Below are 19317 nucleotides of genomic sequence, written 5' to 3'. Positions count from 1 at the left end.
GGGGGGGGGGAACGGGCGTGTGACTTTTGCGCTGGCGAGGGCGCGTCTGGGGCTGCGGTTTGTGGTGCAGGATTTGCCGGGGGTGGTGTTGGAGGGCGAGAAGGGGGTGCCGGAGGAGCTCAGGGACCGGGTGAGGTTCATGGCACATGATTCTTTCAAGCCGCAGTCTGTTCATGGGGCGGATGCTCTTCTCTTCGCCAAGGTTTTCCATAACTGGTCGGATAAGTATGCCGTTGATGTGCTTAGGACGCTCGTTCCTGCCTTGAAGGCCGGCGCGAGGGTGCTCATTCTAGAGCGCGCTCTTACGGAGAGGGGGACCGTGTCGGAGGTGGAGTATAACGAGGTGCTGGCGATGGATCTGATGATGATGTCGCTGCTTAATGCGGGAGAGAGGACCCGGGAGGAGATGTCTAGGCTGTTCGAACGGGCGGATGAAGGATTGAAATGCCGAAAAGCCTGGAGGGTTGGGGGGACAATGTACAACCTCTACGAGGCTATTTGGACGCCGTGAATGCGCGGGACGCGGTTCGAGTACTGAACAGTAGGCAAAGGGGATAAATCGGCTTATCGTGTCTGTAGAAGTTTCTTGTATCTTAATAGTGTACTTCTCCGCTCTTGTGGATCTTGTAGTACTGGCTGTGGGTCGAACAACAGGTGCCAGTCAAGCTCCGACCAAAGGGAGCAGCAACAGCTGCGGATCGAGCTCCTCGACACAGCAGTCAAAGCTCCATAACCACCAGAGACTTCCCTACTCCTTCCTCCACGCCTCGAACTCCCCTTCAAGGTGCTCCTTCAGCTTCGCAAAACTCTTCCCGAAATTCCTCCCACACCGCCAACACACCAGGTCCTCATCCAGGTACCTCGCATGCCTACGCACATCGTTCGGCGCAAGCGGCAAGTCCTCCAACGGCACCAAAAACGGCGTGTTGAAGCTATTGTAATGCTTCCTGTGCCGCATACACGGACTGTGCATATCCCGCGCCAGCACATGAACGTGCAGATGGTCCATCGACGGATGAGCATGCACACCAGTCTTGACCTCACTCTCCCAGTCGCGTCCCGCAGGCAGGCCGTCGGTGTCTGGAGGGTCGTTGGCGTCCATGGCGTCGCGCCGCGCCTTCTCACTCGCGGAATACGCGCCGTGTTTGCGGCGTAGCTCGGCGGCGACGAGCTTTTTGACTTTAGCGGCTTCGGCGCGGCAGGCGGCTAGGAAGGCAGCGTCTTCGAAGGCGTCGAAGGGGTGTAGGAGCTGCTTTCGGGTATTGCGTGAGAGCAGTAGCAGGTGCACAGAAGATTTGGGATAGAGGTCGTTTATCACGACGAAGTGCTCGTTGTGGTAGACAATACGGTCAGGGCCGTAGGATTGAGGGGAGGCGGTATAGGCGCCCAAGCCATCACGGCCGGCGAAGACGGGGGCTCTAGAATGGGGCTTAGGTGCGGCGGTTGTGTGGGTTGGAGGTTTGGGCTTCTTGGGGGCCATGAGTTCTGTGACTGTCAATAACAGTCAGGATCATAGTCGTCCAAGGAAAATGATGAGCCTACAAGCATTCGGCCGCTTGGATGGCTCTGCTGCTGGCGCGGGCATTGTTGTGCCGGCCATCTCTTCTTCAGTGATTGCGTCTTCTCCATGCTCTCCAGGTCTTTGTTGACTAGACATCTTGGACAGAAGGCCGGAAGGTGGTCTGGTCTATACTAACAAGATCGAGGCCTTAGGTTACGTGCTATGATCAGATTCGAGACGATATCTGAGCCGCTTTAATAACGTGATTAAAAAGGGGAGGTCACGATTTTCGGATGACTTGCACCGGGTACAAAGCGCGTGATTGCCCGTCGGTCGAGGTAAATTTACTCTGTTCAAGGTTCTATGTCCGCCGTGTGCAATGTTGATACCAAGAGCACCAGCTGTTCCTGTCTAAGAATGTAGGTAAGATGTCAGGCACGAGCCAGGTAAAGCTGCGAGGGCCAGTGACGCAACGATCTTCCGGGTCGGCAGTCGTGCAAGGAAGCTTAATTCAGCCCTATCGATTTCTCCGTCGCTTCCACATGCGCCGTTTAAACGACATTTCTTTCACTGACAACACCATGGATCCTTTGCACCAACACCTCCAGACCGACGAAGCGCTTGGACGATGCCAAACAAGCCCCATGCGCCCCGTGCAGGGTCGAAGAAAACCGCACCTCCGCCCGCAGACGGCGATGACACCAGCTTTATCGTCTTCTCGAACGCGAAAGGTGAATCAAAGAAAGGCAAGGGAGCCAAAACAGCCTCAGGAAACACCACGGCAGATGAAAAGAGCAAGGTCAAAGGCAAAGAACCAGCGGTACCAGCTGAAGATGCGCCCAAGAAGCCTGATACCCGGACCTTGATTGGCGGCGCATCATGGACCGGAAAGTTGCCTGTAAACATGCTCAGCGAGCACTGTCAGAAAATGAAATGGGACAAGCCGGAATATACTATGGTACGTGTCTTGAGGATATAAGCTAAGAGGGAGTTCATCGCTAAAAAGATAATAGCACAAAACGCCAGAGGGATTCATTTCCAATGTCATTCTAAGGACAGTAAATCCTAAGACGAAAGAGACGATTACGCTCCCACCATTTAAGGTGCCACCCCAACTCAAGAGTGCGGCGGCCCAGCCTACAGCTGTCGAAGCCCGCCACTTCGCGGCCGCTTATGCGCTATTTCGTGTCTGTAACATGCGGAACATCCACATGATGATGCCGCCTACATACCGGGACCTGTGGAAGGGCGAGTTTCAAGATATGAAGAAGCAAGATGTAGCAGCAGGCATGGGCTGGATGTACGAAGCCGATCCGTTCGTTGCGCAAAAAGAACGAGAAGAGGCCCTCGCCAATGCCGAGAAGAAGAGACAAGCGGCGGCGGCGCAAAGAGAGGCGGAAAAGAGTGCTGGTTCCACCGGTCCTGGTCCTGGGGGTGCGCATCTTGCTGGAAACAGCGGCAACCGCATGAAGGGCTGGACAAGGGTACCGAAGGTCGAGATGGGCAAGCGGACACGCGCGCAGGTCGAACGGATGATCAGGACTCATGCTGTATGGAATCCGCATGATGTCCACTTGAGCCGAGCCCAAAGAGCACACATCATTGACGAGGTCACGGGTCTTGGCTTTCGCCGTAGTCACGTTGAAGAAGCTGCGGACACATGCAAAGACCGCGAAGAGGTCCTTGAGTGGCTTCTCATACATGTGCCGGAAGACGACTTGCCGCAGTGGTGTCTCCCCGAAGGCTATACAGCCGGCATTAGCATGGCTAGTCACGATCTTAAGCGCCAGGCGGCCATCCAACGTTTAGCTGCTGCAGGCTATGCGCTGGAACTGTGTGAAGAGACGCTCGACTCCTGCAACGGAGACGAAGGAAAAGCCGCGGCTTTGCTGCAAGCGCGCCTACTCGAAGGCAATCCAGTGCACATTGACGGCGCCCAGGAAGCAACCGCCGATTCTATTGATGCTTGGAAGGAGGAACAGGATGTTCTTACAGCTATCTACGGCGACAGACTCGGGACAACATCTGATACCTGTCAGATTAAGCTCGAAATTGTACCCCCTACTGATAAGGCTTTTACCTTGCTCCTGCGTAAGCCTCCAGGACCTTATCCTAATGCTGTGCCTATCATGGCAGTGCATGCAACCATACCAGCCTATATACGACTAAGCATCATTAAGCGCGCGCTACTATATGCACAAGAAAACTTTCTAGGCGAGCAGATGATTTTCAACTTGGTGGACTGGCTGGAGCACGGAATACCTGGCATTTTGGAGAACCCTGGAAGGCTGAGCGACGTAGCGACCGCGGTTGCCGCCGCAGATACCAACGCAACAACGGATGGCTCCCGTCAAAAAGGCCGTCGGAACCGGTATTTGAGACCTGTCAATTGGCGACCCGGGACAGACATCAGCAATCGCATGCTGCGTGAATGGCAAGCCAAACAAAGCACCCCAGCCCAACAAAATATGATGCGCGTACGGCAATCTCTTCCAGCGTGGAGACTACAAGAGGCCATCGTCCATGCAGTCAACAATCACCAAGTAACTATCATATCAGGCGAGACTGGCTCGGGCAAATCGACTCAGTCCGTTCAGTTCATCCTTGACAACTTGATCCAGCGCCAGCTGGGTGAGGCGGCCAACATCGTCTGTACCCAGCCCCGCCGTATCTCTGCGCTAGGTCTTGCCGACCGTGTAGCGGAGGAGCGATGTTCCAGAGTTGGAGAAGAGGTGGGCTATTCGATTCGCGGCGAATCTAGACATAAGTCAGGCGTCACCAAAATCTCTTTTGTCACCACTGGCGTCCTGTTGCGCCGTCTCCAGACATCTGGAGGCAGCGCCGAAGATGTCGTCGCCTCTTTGGCGGACGTCAGTCATGTTGTGGTTGATGAGGTGCATGAGAGGTCGCTTGACACCGACTTCCTACTCGTGCTCCTCCGCGATGTGCTGAAAGCCAGAAGAGACCTCAAGGTCATACTCATGAGTGCTACATTGGACGCTGATGTCTTCGCAGCGTACTTCGACTCTGTGGGACCTGTTGGCCGGATAGAGATACAAGGCCGCACACATCCAGTTGAGGATCTTTATATGGACGACGTCGTGCGCATGACAGGTTTCGGTGGACGAGGTGCTGATCTGGATGAAGATGAGAGCGGCTGGGATGAGGGCTTGGCACCGACGTCGATGGCAGGCAAACTAAGAAGCGTTGGTATGAGGATCAACTACGACCTCATCGCACAAACCGTCAGATATATCGATGCAGAGCTGGGCAGCCAGGACGGCGGAGTTCTGATCTTCTTACCCGGCACGATGGAGATCGACCGGACAATACAAGCTCTAAGGAGCATGCCAAATATCTACGCCCTTCCACTTCACGCATCACTGCTGCCGGCTGAACAGCGCCGCGTATTCCCCCCGGCTCCAAAGGGCATGCGCAAGGTTATCGCTTCTACAAATGTAGCCGAAACTTCAATCACGATTGAAGACATCGTTGCGGTTATCGACACCGGCCGCGTCAAGGAGACAAGCTTCGACCCGCAGAATAACATGGTCAAGCTCGAAGAAGTCTGGGCCTCACGAGCGGCTTGCAAACAGCGGCGCGGCCGAGCTGGACGAGTCCGTGCAGGCAAGTGTTACAAGCTGTACACGCGCAATGCCGAGATGATGAAGATGGCGGAGCGGCCAGAGCCGGAGATTAGGAGGGTGCCGCTTGAGCAGCTGTGCCTGTCCGTGAAGGCTATGGGCGTGAAAGACGTAGCTGCTTTCTTGGCCGGCGCACTGACTCCGCCGGAGAGCCTGGCTGTTGAAGGTGCAATAGAGCTGCTGGGTCGCATGGGAGCCATTGATGGCGAGGAGATGACAGCGCTGGGGCGGCATCTATCCACCATACCGGCGGATTTAAGATGCGGCAAGCTCCTTATCTACGGCGCGACCTTCGGCTGTCTAGAAGCCTGCCTCACCATCGCCTCGATCCTCACTGTCCGGAGCCCCTTCGTTTCGCCCCAGGCCAAGCGCGAAGAATCGAAAGCCGCGCGCTCGTCCTTCAGCAACGGACAAGGCGACCTCATCGCCGACCTAGCAGCCTACACTGAATGGTCCGCCCTCCGCTCCAAAGGAGTCTCCAGACACGACCTGCGCGCCTGGTGCGAGCAAAACTTCCTCTCCAGCCAGACCCTCCAGGACATCAGCACGAACCGCGCCCAATACCTCTCTTCTCTCAAAGAAACCGGATTCCTGCCCCTGACCTATACCTCACCCTCCCCCACTTCCACTCCAACTTCGTACAACCGCCACAACACCAGCGTTCCTCTAATCCGCGCCCTTGTGGCTGGAGCCTTCAACCCCCAAATCGCGCGCATCGAGCTCCCCGACCAAAAATTCGCGGCCTCCGTCTCCGGCGCCGTAGCGTTGGACCCCGAAGCTCGGACCATAAAATACTTCAACCAAGACAACGGGCGCGTGTTCGTACATCCCAGCTCGACGCTCTTCGACGCGCAGGCCTTTCCCGGCGGAGCGCGCTTCATGAGCTACTTCACGAAGATGGCGACGAGCAAGGTGTTTATCCGGGATCTGACGCCGTTCAATGCGTACAGCGCGCTGTTGTTTTCCGGCCCGATTGGGTTGGATACGCAGGGGAGGGGGTTGGTTGTGGATGGGTGGTTGAGGCTCAGGGGGTGGGCGAGGATTGGGGTTCTGGTGTCCAGGATGAGGATGTTGCTTGATGAGGTGCTGGCGAGGAAGATTGAGGAGCCGGAGATGGATCTGGGGGGGAGTGAGGTTGTGGGAGTTTGTAGGCGGTTGATTGAGCTGGATGGGCTGGATGCGTGAGGGAGTATGTGGCCCGAGGTGGATGTGGATGTGGTTGTGGCTGTGCTTAGGAGGGGCAGCGGAAGGGAGAGCGAGCGAATCAGTTTGGAGGGTTGAGCGCGTTTGTCTGTATAGATATGTGCTCTGATATGGATCAGGTGCTTAGACGCTTTAGCTACTGTTCTAGAACCATCTGGTTACGAGGCTCTCTAAAGCATGGAATGCGTATACTTGGCCACTAATTTGGTGTCTACGAGAGGCATCGGAAGGTTGCATGTAGCACAGTCTCAGGAGGCCTTGAGAGAGGTCTTGGAGTCTTATTCTTATATGGAAGCGGCCAGATTGCCCCAGGTAGACCGGTAGCTTGCAGTAGTATTTAAGGGGAGATATTTAGTGTTGATGGAACACGGGAGAGGCAATCTGCTGCTTTCCTACATAGATACGCTCTCGGGCAGCCGCTAGTGGAGCGCTGATCTTCCTCTGTCATGATCGTAAGACTGCAACGAGGGATTTCTGACGGTGTTATCGCATTTAACTACGGCTCAACCAGTGGATTAGCCTGATAGCGGGCCCGGAGACGGATGGTCTTTGGGAGCAGACAATGGAACGGAAGGCAGGTCCAGGAACCATGGTGGCTTGGGAGAAGTCTGTAGCTACACGGATGAGTCGGCTCTTCTTGACTTCAAAGCGTAGGGTTATGGCGACAGAATTCGGCAAGTGATGCCGCGTTACCCTTATTCTTAGATCAGGTCTATCGTCTCCAAATTTCCTCCACGAAACCAATCGCCTCGCAGATAACAACAGCCAATCCGCTTGTAAACGCCTGATCGAGACTTTGATGGGGTGAGAATGAGACCATAAGTAAAATTACCGCGAACACTCGTAACCATTTGCAGACACAGCACAGGTGCTTCAAATGGAAGGGGCTCTGCTTCTCCTTGAGCTCTTCGTACTGATGGTCCGAGGACGGTCTCATACCCCTCAAGCCTGGTATCAGGGAAAGCCCGTTCGACTAGTCGCCCTAAGTAGATCATGATGAGGTATTCTTTGCCAACTGAAGGGTCTGGACACACGATTGTTGCACGCACAACGCGCCCGGTGATAGTTGCAACGCCATTCATGACTGTGCCGAATTGATTTAGACCAGGAACTGTGCATTGTGCATCAACGACGGAGGCTTCAGGCTCAACATCATCAAAGGCGAAATCGAAGACGACACCACTGTCAATTGAAGCCCACGACCATGAAGGTGCCACGCCATCGACTCTGCAAGGTCTGTCGGCCGACTCGGCCCCTTGTTTAGAGCGCCAAAGAAGGTCGTATAAGAGATTGTCGCGCCATAATCCCGCAAGATAAGCCGATCTTATAACGTCGTGGTAGACTGCCGCTATGCCGCTCAAAGCTGGCAGCTTGTCGGTGGCGTAAGTCAAATGCCGTTGAGAATACTTCTCCACCATTCTATGCCAACCGCTATAGATATTTGTATCTGTATTTATCCCTTCGAGTTTGCCAGCTAGGGGTTCGTAGCTGGCATAGTACTGCCTCCCGTCTGATTCAACACAGCCTCTGCATTCCCATATGACGTAGTCGTTTGTGAAGTGGACGACACGCTTGCTGATGACGTTCTCTTGGAAAGTCCATCCTCGTGTCGATAATGGCCGGGTGATCAGGTCGAGAGTACCCGCTCGCAATGGTTGGACGCGGACAGCATAGGCCTTGCCATCGTCCATAGGGGATTGGACGTGGAAATCCACCGGCTTCCACGCCTTATCGCGATCCTTTAAAAAGCGTTGCCTCGAATTCGCCGATGATGAGGCCGCGATAGTCAAATACGCGTTTCGGTAATATTCGCTCATCCTAGCGGCTTCCCTTTCCCAATCACTCTGGTTGTCCTGTATAATACAGAGTGCATCAATCCATAGGTGGCTTATATCAAGAGCGCGGGTCACTCTAATAGCGTCTTGAAAGACTTCAGGCAACGCTTCCCACGCGATTCCTGTTTCGAATTGCTCTAACGAATCTTGAGTCAGTCGCAAAGGCTGGGCGCCGCCCCAGCAGTGGCTTAGTGCGGCGTATCTCCCTTCGGTAGAATTATGCTGGTTGAGTCTGATAGCTTTGCTTTCGAGATTTAGAGTCCGCGTAGGAAAAGCAGAACGCTCAGGAACTGAGCACAGCTGGCTATGACGTGACGAACATCGAGTCATGCATGCCTTAATATAGCGAACCGTTTCATCAGACCCAAGGTAGGCTGGCTGTTCGGATGCAGTGCATACACTGTTCCAGAAGGGTATTCTTGAGGCTTCCCGAGCAATTAGCATCAACTTGCCATGCGGCTAATGTTCTGTAAACTTACATCGAGGAGCAAATATGCGGAGGAGGTACTTGAAACCGTGCGAGGGATTGCCGAATAGACTCATTCGAATGGGTTGATCTGGAGGGAACTCAAAGATAGCGAACTCAGCATGGACAGCGAAATGGTTGACGACCTGAAGCAGGAAAGAGCAAAATGGACACCGAGGGCTCCGGGCCTCGCGGAGTTTACGCAGGTCGATAAGCATTCTCGGAAACTCGAACCCTTCGTATCCGTCTTTACAGTCTTGGGAGTCCAAATCCATGCAGATCGGGCATGCCATCGTTTATTATGGGTAAACGCGGCCAATCTGGATTGGTTGTCAGGCGTACGAGAATAGGAAAGAACTCTTAGACTCCAGAAGTACTTGAGAGGTGTAACGTGCTGCTGCTGGATCGCAACGGCTGCCTCAGGTATTAAGTGATGCAGGTGAACGGAGGTCTTCCCAGCGGCTGCGAGAGTATTCTTGCAGTGACCTGGTTTTTAACAGTGGAATGATAGCAGAATGGCACACTCAGGCTTGGTTGGAGAGTCATGCTCATTACGAAAAAATAGTCGAACAGTTACGGCCACGGTGAGCTGAAAAACGCGTTTGAGAGAAAAAGTGAGAGAAAGACAGGCAGAAGCACTGCCACGAGTCACATGGCACCAGGAACAGTGCCTCCTACGTGCCTACAGCATGTACATGGCAAGGCTGGCGGACAATGGACTCATGGCTCGGTTGGTGTTGTCGAGGTCTGGTTGGCGAAACGGGGTGGCTGTCACGTTGTGGCCAAAATAACGCCGACTCCAAGGCTCAAAAGCATAGAAATTCGACCCCTTACCACCGATTGAACGTCACTAAATCTGGTCTGCATAGCCGATCATAAGCTTTATAGAGTGCTTTCTACATTGCTTAATCACACAAACGAGCTAGTATTGATTTAGAGAAACTTCGCACCAGTGTCGAAGCGTGATGTTCATGGTTGGAGTCGGGGTATTTTTGGGCACGACGTGGCTGTTTTGCCGGGCCGTCCCTGCCTGGGCTTCAAGAAGGCGGAGCGCAACATTTCGACGCAAACAAAGACTATTACTTCCAGTTGCATAATCATACCCAACGATCGTTACCAACAACCGGACATCGCCCTAATCTCGCATCCGTAGCGGAGCGTCTCCTCGAGACTGCGGCTGCGCCGCCCTGAAAGACCGCAACCCGCAACCCTCCTCGCCGCCTCATCAGTCCTATTCGACCCCCCACGACCACCCACGACCACGCCATCATGGGCTTCGGGGACTTCTCGACAATATGCGAAAAGACTGCCATCCCGCTCTGCGCCCTCGTGGGCCCTCCGTCCGCCATCACCGGCGTCGCAGGCATACAGCCAACATGCTACTCTCGGACGATTGAGCTCGCAAACACGATAATCTTCAACGGCGCAACAGACTTCATGCACATCCTCGCGCTCATCATGACGGCCATCATGATCATACACGTGCGGTCCAAGTTCACCGCTGTCGGTGCGTTTGTCCCTCCCCCAACCGCCCCCTCGTCCCTACTCAGAGAGGACCTAACACTGACCGCAATCGCAACACCCAGGCCGCAAAGAAATCACCACCTTCTTCTACCTCTACCTCCTCCTAACCCTCTGCTCCCTCCTCCTCGACTCCGGTGTCGTGCCCCCCGGCAGCAGCGCCTTCCCCTACTTCGCCTCCGCGCAAAACGGCCTCGCCTCCGCGCTCTGCACCTGCCTCCTCATCAACGGCTTCGTCGGCTTCCAGCTGTACGAAGACGGCACCACGCTGAGCGTGTGGCTGCTGCGCCTCTGCTCGCTCGGCATGTTCGTCATCAGCGGCGCGGTCTCATTGCTCACGTTTAAGGGGTGGGCGGGACTGGGGCCGCGGAACACAGTCGGCCTGTTTGTGGTGCTGTATCTCTTCAACGGGATCTTTTTGCTGGTCTATGTGGTTATGCAGGTGCTGCTTGTGGCCAACACGCTGCAGGACCGGTGGCCGCTGGGGGACATCGGGTTTGGGGTTTTCTTCTTCGTGATTGGGCAGGTCATCCTCTACGTGTTTAGCGATACGATCTGCAACGGCGTGCAGCATTACCTGGATGGGCTGTTCTTTGCGACGATTTGCAACCTGTTGGCGGTTATGATGGTATACAAGGTAAGCCGTACCCGTACTCCCACCCCTACTTTTCTCTCACTCTTCCTTTATCTATCCTTCTCTCTCCTCTGCACATCTCTGACCGCAGCACTAACACCAACGCTCTCCAGTACTGGGATTCCATCACAGGCGAAGACCTTGAGTTCAGCGTCGGCACCAAGCAGAACAACTGGGAAGTCAAGGAGCTGCTGCTGCCCCCCGGCACCGCCGACGACGACCGCAGAGCCACCGTCTACGACACGGACTCGTACAAGTGGAGCCTGGACCAGCCGGGCAGTCGGAGCTCGCACTGGGGTGGGACTGAGCGGTATTGACGGGGCGCGTGCCTGTGGGTTAGACGAATCTGTAATGGTTTTGGGGGTGTAGGAGTTGTGCAATTGGGCGTCTGAAGCATTGGCGTTTGCATGGGAACTATCCTTTCCGGGGTCTGGGAGCTGTGTACGCGGTGTCAAGAGTTGAGCATGTGTTGATGCTAGCGTATTCGTAATATCATTTTACCCCAACGGGGCCTTGTTGATCGTTGATTTTCCTCTGCCTTTGCATTCGTCTCTGCATTTATCATGGGCGGCCTTGAAAAAATTCTTCCCTACGTTGTATACGCATGAACCAATCCATCACATTCGTCTCGTGTTCCGCCCTCGTTTCCCTGATACCTAGTCGGCCTCCATGTTTGCCCGCTCGTAATCCGTAAATCAGCAAATCTGACCCTCTCCGCTCGCCCAGCCAAGTCGCAAGACGGGCTTACCCAGCAGCCAATCATGCACAACGACAATACGCGCCAGTGGAATAGCGTCATGGTCTTCCCATGTGTGAAGATGGACTCTCTACAGCACACCCCCCGGCAAATTAACCACCCCGCCACCGCCCCCACCCCCGGCAATCGTACTCACATGCCCGACGTCCATCGGACTCGCATGTTTCCGCAACATAAACATCGGCTTCCTGCCCTCCTTATCCAGCTGCTTGAACAGAATCAACGGCCTCTCGTTCAATCCTAGACACCGCTCCTGGTCGCCGTGCACAATGTAGAGCGCATACTGGCGCCAGTCGGCCGTGATGTTGTATTTCTTGAGCGCGACGGGGAGGACCTTGTGGCACGGGTCATCGATGGACACGCGGAACGACTTGAAGATCTCGACTTGCGGGTTTGTGGCTGTCGAGGGCGCGATCGAGGCTGCGGAGGAGTAGGGGGCTGGTGGGCCGAGGCCGCCGGAGTTGGGCGGGTCGGGGGCCGCGTCTGTGGGCGCGGATGTGGGTCCGCTGTTGCCGGCGGTGGTGGAGGTGTTGGCGCTGCGAAGGGGCCGCGAGGAGAGCGGCGCCGGGGTCGCGGTACGCAGGTCGCGGGTTTCGCGGTCTCCGATAAGCGTCGAGGCGTTCGAGTAGCTCGAGGTGTAGCTGTTGTAGTCGTCCGCTGTGTGCGAGCGCGAGGCCGGGCCATCTCGGGGGAAAGAGCGAGACTGTGCGGACGCGGATGTTGTGTTGTAGGCGGGCGAGGTTGGCGACGGCTGCGCGTGAGTGTGTGTGTGCGGTGTAGTTGCGGGTGGGACCCCGCCGCTTATCGAGGCGGTAAGGTGCGACGAGGCGGCCAGTGCGGCGGCGGAGGGGTCCAGGGAGGAGCTGTCGGTTAGAGTGCGGCCTTCGTGGATGGTGGGCGAAGGCTGCTTGGGGCCGGAGCCGCTGAGGAAGAAGTTCTTGGTGGAGAATTTTCGCGAGAGGCCGGTTCCGCTTCGCTCCTTCGTTTGTTCCTCGTCTCCTCGATCCGGTGTTGGCAGGGGCTGAGATCGGTCCTTGACCATTCGTGCTACTGTCAGATGGTCTTCTCGCAGCTTTCGGTTCTCTTCGGCAACTCGGGTTAGGTCTTCTTTCAGAATTCGCAACTCTGCCTCTGCGCTGTGTATTCTCTTGTCTCGATCCTCTATGATGCGGATGATACGAGCGATATCATCTTGAGTGGGCGCTAGCTCCTGAGCGGCTGCATCGGCGGCTGCGATTTGTCAGTCTCCACAGCTCTCAATTGTACTGTAGGGCCGGGAATGTAGAGGCACGTACAGAGGGGTACGTAGTGGTCCGGTTCTATGCGCACATTGTGTTTGACTTTCGCCTCGTACACACGCCCCAGGATGGTAAGGCGGTGGCCCACGCTGCTCACGCCCATCTCTTTCAGATCTGCGTGCTGCAGCACAATCAACTCCTCGCCAGTAACGCCCTCCTCTATAAACCATGCTGTCAGTTCATGGTGCACCAACCCGTTACCGCCACCACCCAACCTACCTATGAAGTTGTCCGCGTACTGTCCCAGTCCCAAACTAGTTATGAAATCCGCACACTGCCCCGCCGTCCACTGGGTTATGACGCCGGTTGGCGAGCCATGGCTCTCCCCAGAATGTGTAAATGTGGTCGGCGTATGCTCTGTGGAGGGTGGTCCCGAGTCCGTGGGCGAGGACTCGAAGTCTGCGGGCAAGGTTGGAGAGGTGAAGACGCTGCGCTCATACTCGTCGTCGGCGTCCGAGTCCTCGTGGTATGTAGGCTTGTATGCCATGCTTGCGCTTTGCTGTTGCCAATCTTCTCGCACTCTTGTGGTTCTACTGTCGCTGAAGAGGGGTCGGGGCGGTTATCGTAGGGCTCGATATCAGGCCCGCCTTGCCGTGGTTCTCGGTACTGGCAGGGATCCTGAGACGGAAGCGAGGATGGTGAGGCTTGCCGGCGTGGATCACAGGGGCCGGCGGCGGGAGATGGAGCAGATGGTGCCAGAGAGTTCTCGGGCTCTATCCAAGGCAGATGCAGGGTGTTGTGCAGCGTCCCATCGAGGTGGGTCGCAAGTGTACCGGTGGTGTTGTGGGAGCTTAATTGTCGATGCTGGCAAAGCTGCAGCTGCGGGAGCGCATAGACGGTGTACTGGTCGTCTTGACGGCGGGAGCTGGCAGCGAAGAGGGCGTTGTGGCGAGAACAGTGGCAACAGCGGAGTGTGTTGTGGTCTTGTGTGTGCTGGTGTGTGCTGGTGTGTGCTGGTGTTGCGGTCGTGCAGTCTCTCCGCTCAGCCTCCGAGCTTCGTCTCGCATCAAGGGCCTCATCATTTCTTTACACGCTTAGGTAATCTACGTTACAGTACGCTCCAGACTCGGTCAATCACCCTTCAAGAGATCAACCCCAGAGCTCAAGGATCACTCCTGGAAGCCGGCCAGAGAAGAGACAACTGAATAAGCCCCTGATTTGGACAGCTGTGCCAAACTTGCTTCTGTCAAGCGGCGTAGTAACCATTGGGTTTCACGACTCACGACGTCTACGAACTGAAAGCACCTCCGCAACTCTGTTCGCACCCACTTGAACCCTTCCTCGACATCGCTTCCGCCAACATCGTCCAACAGGGAACTCGCCCACCTCATAGCTACCTTAATCTCCCATAAGTCCAATTCAAGTCGCAATCTGCTCATCCCACCTCTACCGCACCACCGACGTCCCCCCTGCGCAACACCACAATGACAGCCACTCCAACCCACTCAAACAAAATCACCCTTCCCGCAACCAGCACCCCCGTCCCCCTCCCCCCGACCCTCCACAGCACGCTCCTCTCCGCGCTCCTGGCCCAACCCGCCGCGGTCCCCCGAATCCAATCCGCCATCTCCCACGAACTCGCCGCAGCCGGCTGGACAACCGCCCTGCGCACTCGTATCGCGCAACTTCTACGCAATGGGGACTGCGCGACGTACGAGGAGCTGATGGCGCGAGTGCTACGGGAAGCGCGAGGGGACGCAGGGGGCCAGAACGGGTTTAATGGGCATGGTGGGGAGAACGGAGACGGGGAGGCGGGAGAGAGGGTGGAGATTAAAATTCCGGAGAAGGCGGTTAAGGAGGGGGTTAAGGCTGTCAGGAGGGAGTTGGAGGCGGTTTGTGAGGTCGTCAGGGATGGGGAGTGAGAGCGGAAAAAGTCTGACAAGTCTCTTGTGTGGCCATGAAGAATTGAGCTGCTGTGAACATGGAAACCCATCGGAAACGAGGGCTGGAGAGGCTGGAGTACGGATTGAAACAACCCGGCGCACGACTGGCTGTTCGCTACAGAGATTTTTGGTGACAGTTGCTACGCAAGCTGGAGGCCTGCCGGCGTGCGGAACGGTGTTTTTGGAAGAGGGCTCTCTATGTCACAGAAGGTGAAGAACTACTGGGTGGATACTGAGTCCCTTGGTTGTTAGCAAGACGTTCCCGACAAAAGATTTCGGTTTTACTGCAGCTCAGGACCACAAGAGATACAATATGGCCGCCAACAGGCATAAAGCAACCGCTGCAACGGATATCCACTGGAACATGGCCCTACTCAATTCTGCGCCCCACATGACCCATCCGTCTTCTGGGTATTACTACTGCGCCTTCTCAGATCTCCCCACCTTTACCTTCAACCCTTTGTCACCACTCCTGACCATGGGAGCGAAGTAGTCATGTACACCCTATTGGATTATCAGCAACCGCGCGGCCTCGGCATCTGGGACCAACGACACTCACCTCCATATCCTCATCCGTCGTCTCGAACAGCTCCAAGTTCGGAAACCGCCTAAACATCGTCGCCATGACGCTATACAGCTCCGCATACGCGAGGTTAATCCCGATGCACGAGCGTGTCCCCTTACTGAAGACGACAAGGTGACGCTCCAGCTCCTTCGCATCAGGCTCGAGCCACCGCTCTGGAATAAACGCCTCGGGATCGTGGAAGACGTCCGGGTTCTTCACGACGTAGAGGGCGGCCATGCCGACGGCGGTGTTGGGCGGGATTTGCCATTCCTTGTAGCGCATGTAGTCGGTGCGGTTGATGCGGGGGAGACGGGATACGGCGCCGATGGTGAGGCTGGGGGGTGGTGTGGTTAGTGTCACGGCACGACTTAAGAGAAGGAAAGAAATGCACGCACCGCAGTCCCTCCTTTACGACGCTGGAGAGGTAGGGCAGCTTCTCGAGGACCTGCCAGCTAGGGACGTTCCCGGGATCCGGGATCGCCTCCTCAAGCTCCCTCACAAGCTTCAGCTGCGTTTTCGGATTCGCCAGAACACAATACGTCATGTGCGCCAGCGCCGCGCCCGTCGTCTCGAACCCGGCCGACAACAGCCCATTCGCCTGCAGCGTCAGCACCTCGAACCGCTTTTCCTCCGGCGGCGTGACCTCGCTCTTCGCGAGCTCCCACATGACAACCGGATACGGCTTCTTCTCGACCTCCGCGGGATCGCTCCTCAGCAACTTCAGCGTCTCCTCGTCGACCGCCGCAAACATATCGACAACCTCGAGCGCCTTCGGGTTCAGCACGGCCGTCATCCAGCGCGGCATCGCCATCGCGGCCGTCATGATGATCGGGAACTGCCGGATCAGCGGCGACAGATCCCACAGGCTGCGATACGCGGCGTAGAACGCACGGCCCCAGTCCTCGCGGTCGAGGAGCCCGAGCTGGGAGCCAAACACGAACTCGGAGATGATGTCGACGGTGAGGCAGCGGTAGGCGTAGAAGAGCGGGATCACTTCGTCGTGCTCGGCGCAGGCGGCCATGCGTTCGCAGAGGCGGTCTGTCGCGTGTTGGAGGTGCGGCCGGAAGCGGGAGATTACCTGGGCGGAGAAGAAGGGGTTTAGGGCGGAGCGCCGGATGCGGTGGAGGGAGGCGGGGCTGGTGTTGAAGAGGGCGTAGGGGTTGCCGAGCATGCGGTAGAAGTAGTCAGATTTGTCGAGGCGGTTCGTCTGGTTGTAGAGCGTGTCGTAGTAGTCGGGGTCGCGGATGTGGAGCTCGTTGGGGTTGATGCGGATGATGGGACCTAGGGGAGGTGTATTCAGCACCGGGTACTGTGTCTAGAAGAATGAAATCATGGAGACAGGTTGTTTATGTGCAACGCGTGGTGGTGAACCAATTCATAAAGTGTCTAATATGAGGCGTGCATCCAAAGCTCTCATCCTGAAATCCCTGGGCGGCCCTACCGTACTTGTCATGCAACTCCTTCAACTTAAAGATATATTGTCCTTTCCCAACCACATCGTAGTAGGCTTCATACCACACCGTCACCGCCGCCAACTTGGGCCCGGGGAACTTCGCGAGAGGGTGAAAGAACAGGCGGTAAATTGCTCCCCCGACAATATACAACACCAGCAGCACAGCGGCCGCTGGGAGCCAGTAACCAAACATTCTGCCGATACACAGACGATATCCTCACAGAAGAACGAAGCTGCAGAGAAGCGAACCTGGAAATTCTCAAAAGACCCTTCAGGGACACATCCCCCTCCCGCATATACATAATCCCCACGCGGTGGAGCATCCGCCCCGTACGTAACCAACGGCCTTAGCTTTATCGTCAGTTCGCACACCCCATCGGAGGCCAAGCAAGAGGGGTGGAATCCTTCTGCAGGCACATGCATTGTCGCACTGCAGTCCGTCAATGGCAGGCCTGTCGTCCCCGGCTGCCACCATCGTGCTGGTTGTTGTCCCTTGCTTGATGGGCGGTTCGCTGAGGCTAACGACGCGTGCTGATGCGGGCCGCTTCCCCGCAGGCGGCGAGAGCGGCAGCTCGCGCTTATCGCTACCTCCAGTCTCTGAGGGTTGTCGACTGTCAACACTGGGCAACTTTCATGCTCGAGCACTAGTAGCTGTCAAAGGTGGTGTCTGTGGCACGGTGAGCTGTCAGCGCAGCTGATGCGGCTAACGTCGCTGCCGCGGCGCATGTGTCGCCATCCAGCGCAGCAGCACAACAGGTCGGGACATCCTGGCAACGCTGGACGGCACTCCCGAAGAGGTTTCATGCGTCCACATTCACGCCGCAGAGGTGCAGCCTGGGAAGGCCTGACAGCCAGCGGTTTGTGTTTGGTGACACCCTCAGGCGATGCATATTAATCCTCTAGCTCGCGCGTCTCGTCCATGTCGCTGGGAACGGCTGAGCTGTTGCATTCTACTCTGCTTTCCTTCACGTCTTTCGCTGCCTCTTTTCTCCAAAGTCGTCCCATTGCTAGTTGCTAGTCGCCTTACAAGAGCCTTCTTGGAACCAGAATAAGCGCCCGTAGAATTACTTTGCGAGTCAGAACACCCGGCCATGGCGTCTCCCGCTGCAGGTCGAGACGCGGGGCCAGCCGCAGCTCTAGCTCCGTCCGCGAATAATCCACAACAGCATCCCAAGTCACCACATGACGATGTCGGCGATGTTGGTCCCGTAGTCGAGGCCGCGCCCGACACCACGACCAGCGACCTCCAGATTGAAGCGGAAGAGGTCAGCAACTCGTACCATTGTCGGCAGCCCAGCCCTCCTATCCTCACGCTAACCACCCGCCCGCCTCCCAGGTCGGCACAGACGACAACGACTCCGCCTACGCCGAATCCGCGCAGTCCATCACCACGTCCCTGAAGTCCAGCATCACGAGCTACAAGTACGAGAACGGCCGCCGATACCATTCCTTCAAGGATGGGTCGTACTACCTCCCCAACGACGAGGACGAAAACGACCGTCTCGACCTCTTCCACCACTGCTTGACGCTGCGCTGCGAAGGGAAGCTGCACTATGCGCCCATTGGGGATAACCCTCAACGCATGCTTGACCTGGGGACCGGGACGGGCATCTGGGCCATTGAGATGGGTAAACCCGCCTCTTCCCTCCCCTTCTTCTCCTCTCCCCTTGCCATCCCCCCCCCCCCCCCCCCCAAAACCAGCGCGCCAGCCTGCCCAAGTAGTGCCAGGAAGTTAAGCAAAGCCGCCACAGGCGACACATACCCCTCAGCCGACGTGCTCGGCAACGACCTCAGCCCGATCCAGCCCTCGCTCGTGCCCCCCAACGTGCGCTTCGAGGTCGACGACATCGAGAACGAGTGGGTATTCAGCGCGCCCTTCGACTACATCCACGCGCGGTACCTGGCCGGCTCTCTCAAGGACTGGCCGCGGCTGCTGCAGCAAGCGTACCGGTAAGATCCCGCTTTCCTCAGAAGCCAGCATAACAAACAGGGGGCGAGAAAGACGATGGCTAAGACGGTCCCCCAGCTTCACCAAGCCCGGCGGCTGGGTCGAGTTCCAAGACTTCGACATGCGCTTCTACACCACCTCGGGCGAGTTCCGCCCGGGCTGCGCCATGGACCGATGGTCAGCGGAGATAATCGCAGGCATCCGATCCTTCGGGCTAGAGCCCGAGCCCGGCCCGCTGCTCGAAGGCTGGATCAGAGACGCCGGCTTCGAAAATGTGTCGCACAAGCTGCTGCCCATCCCTGTGGGGACCTGGCCCAAGAACAAACGGCTCAAGGAGATCGGCGCCTTCGACCTCGTCCAGTTTCTCGACGGCCTCGAGGCTATTAGCTTGAGGATTCTGACCACGGTAAGGAGGTGGAGCCCTGAGGAGGTGCAGGTGTTGCTTGTGGATGTGAGGAAGGAGCTGAGGGACCCGAGGATGCAGGCGCAGCATAACTTGTGAGTTGGCCTTCGGTTTTTTTTTTTCCTACTCGCTTTTGTATTCGGCTGACGAGGCGGATAGCCATGTCGTGTATGCGCAGCGGCCGCTGGATTCTTAGCAAAGCTAGA

The 19317-nt window shown here is 56.6% G+C and overlaps 8 protein-coding genes across 8 annotated transcripts; 5 read left to right on the top strand and 3 right to left on the bottom strand.

The window, feature by feature from the left end:
• Window positions 1-139: 139 nt before the first annotated feature.
• Window positions 140-511, top strand: W97_09311 (uncharacterized protein; the record flags this gene model as incomplete). Its single annotated transcript, XM_007787170.1, has 1 exon — window positions 140-511. The coding sequence occupies one exon, from the start codon at window positions 140-142 to the stop codon at window positions 509-511; it is 372 nt and encodes a 123-aa protein (XP_007785360.1).
• A 237-nt stretch (window positions 512-748) lies between these two features.
• W97_09310 (uncharacterized protein) lies at window positions 749-1657 on the bottom strand (the record flags this gene model as incomplete). The annotated part of the gene is made up of 2 exons (XM_007787169.1): window positions 749-1491; window positions 1543-1657. 2 exons carry the CDS (start codon window positions 1655-1657, stop codon window positions 749-751), a joined length of 858 nt encoding a protein of 285 aa, XP_007785359.1.
• A 472-nt stretch (window positions 1658-2129) lies between these two features.
• On the top strand, window positions 2130-6330 carry W97_09309 (uncharacterized protein; the record flags this gene model as incomplete). Its single annotated transcript, XM_007787168.1, has 2 exons — window positions 2130-2459; window positions 2515-6330. The coding sequence occupies 2 exons, from the start codon at window positions 2130-2132 to the stop codon at window positions 6328-6330; spliced, it is 4146 nt and encodes a 1381-aa protein (XP_007785358.1).
• Window positions 6331-9918: 3588 nt separating this feature from the next.
• Window positions 9919-11121, top strand: W97_09308 (chitin synthase export chaperone; the record flags this gene model as incomplete). The annotated part of the gene is made up of 3 exons (XM_007787167.1): window positions 9919-10156; window positions 10236-10807; window positions 10918-11121. 3 exons carry the CDS (start codon window positions 9919-9921, stop codon window positions 11119-11121), a joined length of 1014 nt encoding a protein of 337 aa, XP_007785357.1.
• Window positions 11122-11631: 510 nt separating this feature from the next.
• On the bottom strand, window positions 11632-13346 carry W97_09307 (uncharacterized protein; the record flags this gene model as incomplete). The annotated part of the gene is made up of 3 exons (XM_007787166.1): window positions 11632-12791; window positions 12857-13018; window positions 13079-13346. 3 exons carry the CDS (start codon window positions 13344-13346, stop codon window positions 11632-11634), a joined length of 1590 nt encoding a protein of 529 aa, XP_007785356.1.
• Window positions 13347-14283: 937 nt separating this feature from the next.
• Window positions 14284-14721, top strand: W97_09306 (uncharacterized protein; the record flags this gene model as incomplete). The annotated part of the gene is made up of 1 exon (XM_007787165.1): window positions 14284-14721. The coding sequence occupies one exon, from the start codon at window positions 14284-14286 to the stop codon at window positions 14719-14721; it is 438 nt and encodes a 145-aa protein (XP_007785355.1).
• Window positions 14722-15159: 438 nt separating this feature from the next.
• W97_09305 (uncharacterized protein) lies at window positions 15160-16953 on the bottom strand (the record flags this gene model as incomplete). The annotated part of the gene is made up of 4 exons (XM_007787164.1): window positions 15160-15246; window positions 15302-15641; window positions 15703-16588; window positions 16749-16953. 4 exons carry the CDS (start codon window positions 16951-16953, stop codon window positions 15160-15162), a joined length of 1518 nt encoding a protein of 505 aa, XP_007785354.1.
• Window positions 16954-17851: 898 nt separating this feature from the next.
• On the top strand, window positions 17852-19307 carry W97_09304 (uncharacterized protein; the record flags this gene model as incomplete). The annotated part of the gene is made up of 5 exons (XM_007787163.1): window positions 17852-18025; window positions 18097-18388; window positions 18512-18710; window positions 18787-19206; window positions 19271-19307. The coding sequence occupies 5 exons, from the start codon at window positions 17852-17854 to the stop codon at window positions 19305-19307; spliced, it is 1122 nt and encodes a 373-aa protein (XP_007785353.1).
• Between the last annotated feature and the right edge of the window lie 10 nt (window positions 19308-19317).

The sequence above is a fragment of the Coniosporium apollinis genome (assembly GCF_000281105.1).
Source record: "Coniosporium apollinis CBS 100218 chromosome Unknown supercont1.107, whole genome shotgun sequence".
NCBI lineage: Eukaryota > Fungi > Ascomycota > Dothideomycetes > Coniosporium > Coniosporium apollinis.
The sequence above is the reverse complement of the archived record's forward strand: the minus strand, read 5'-3'. Positions and strand labels throughout refer to the sequence as shown.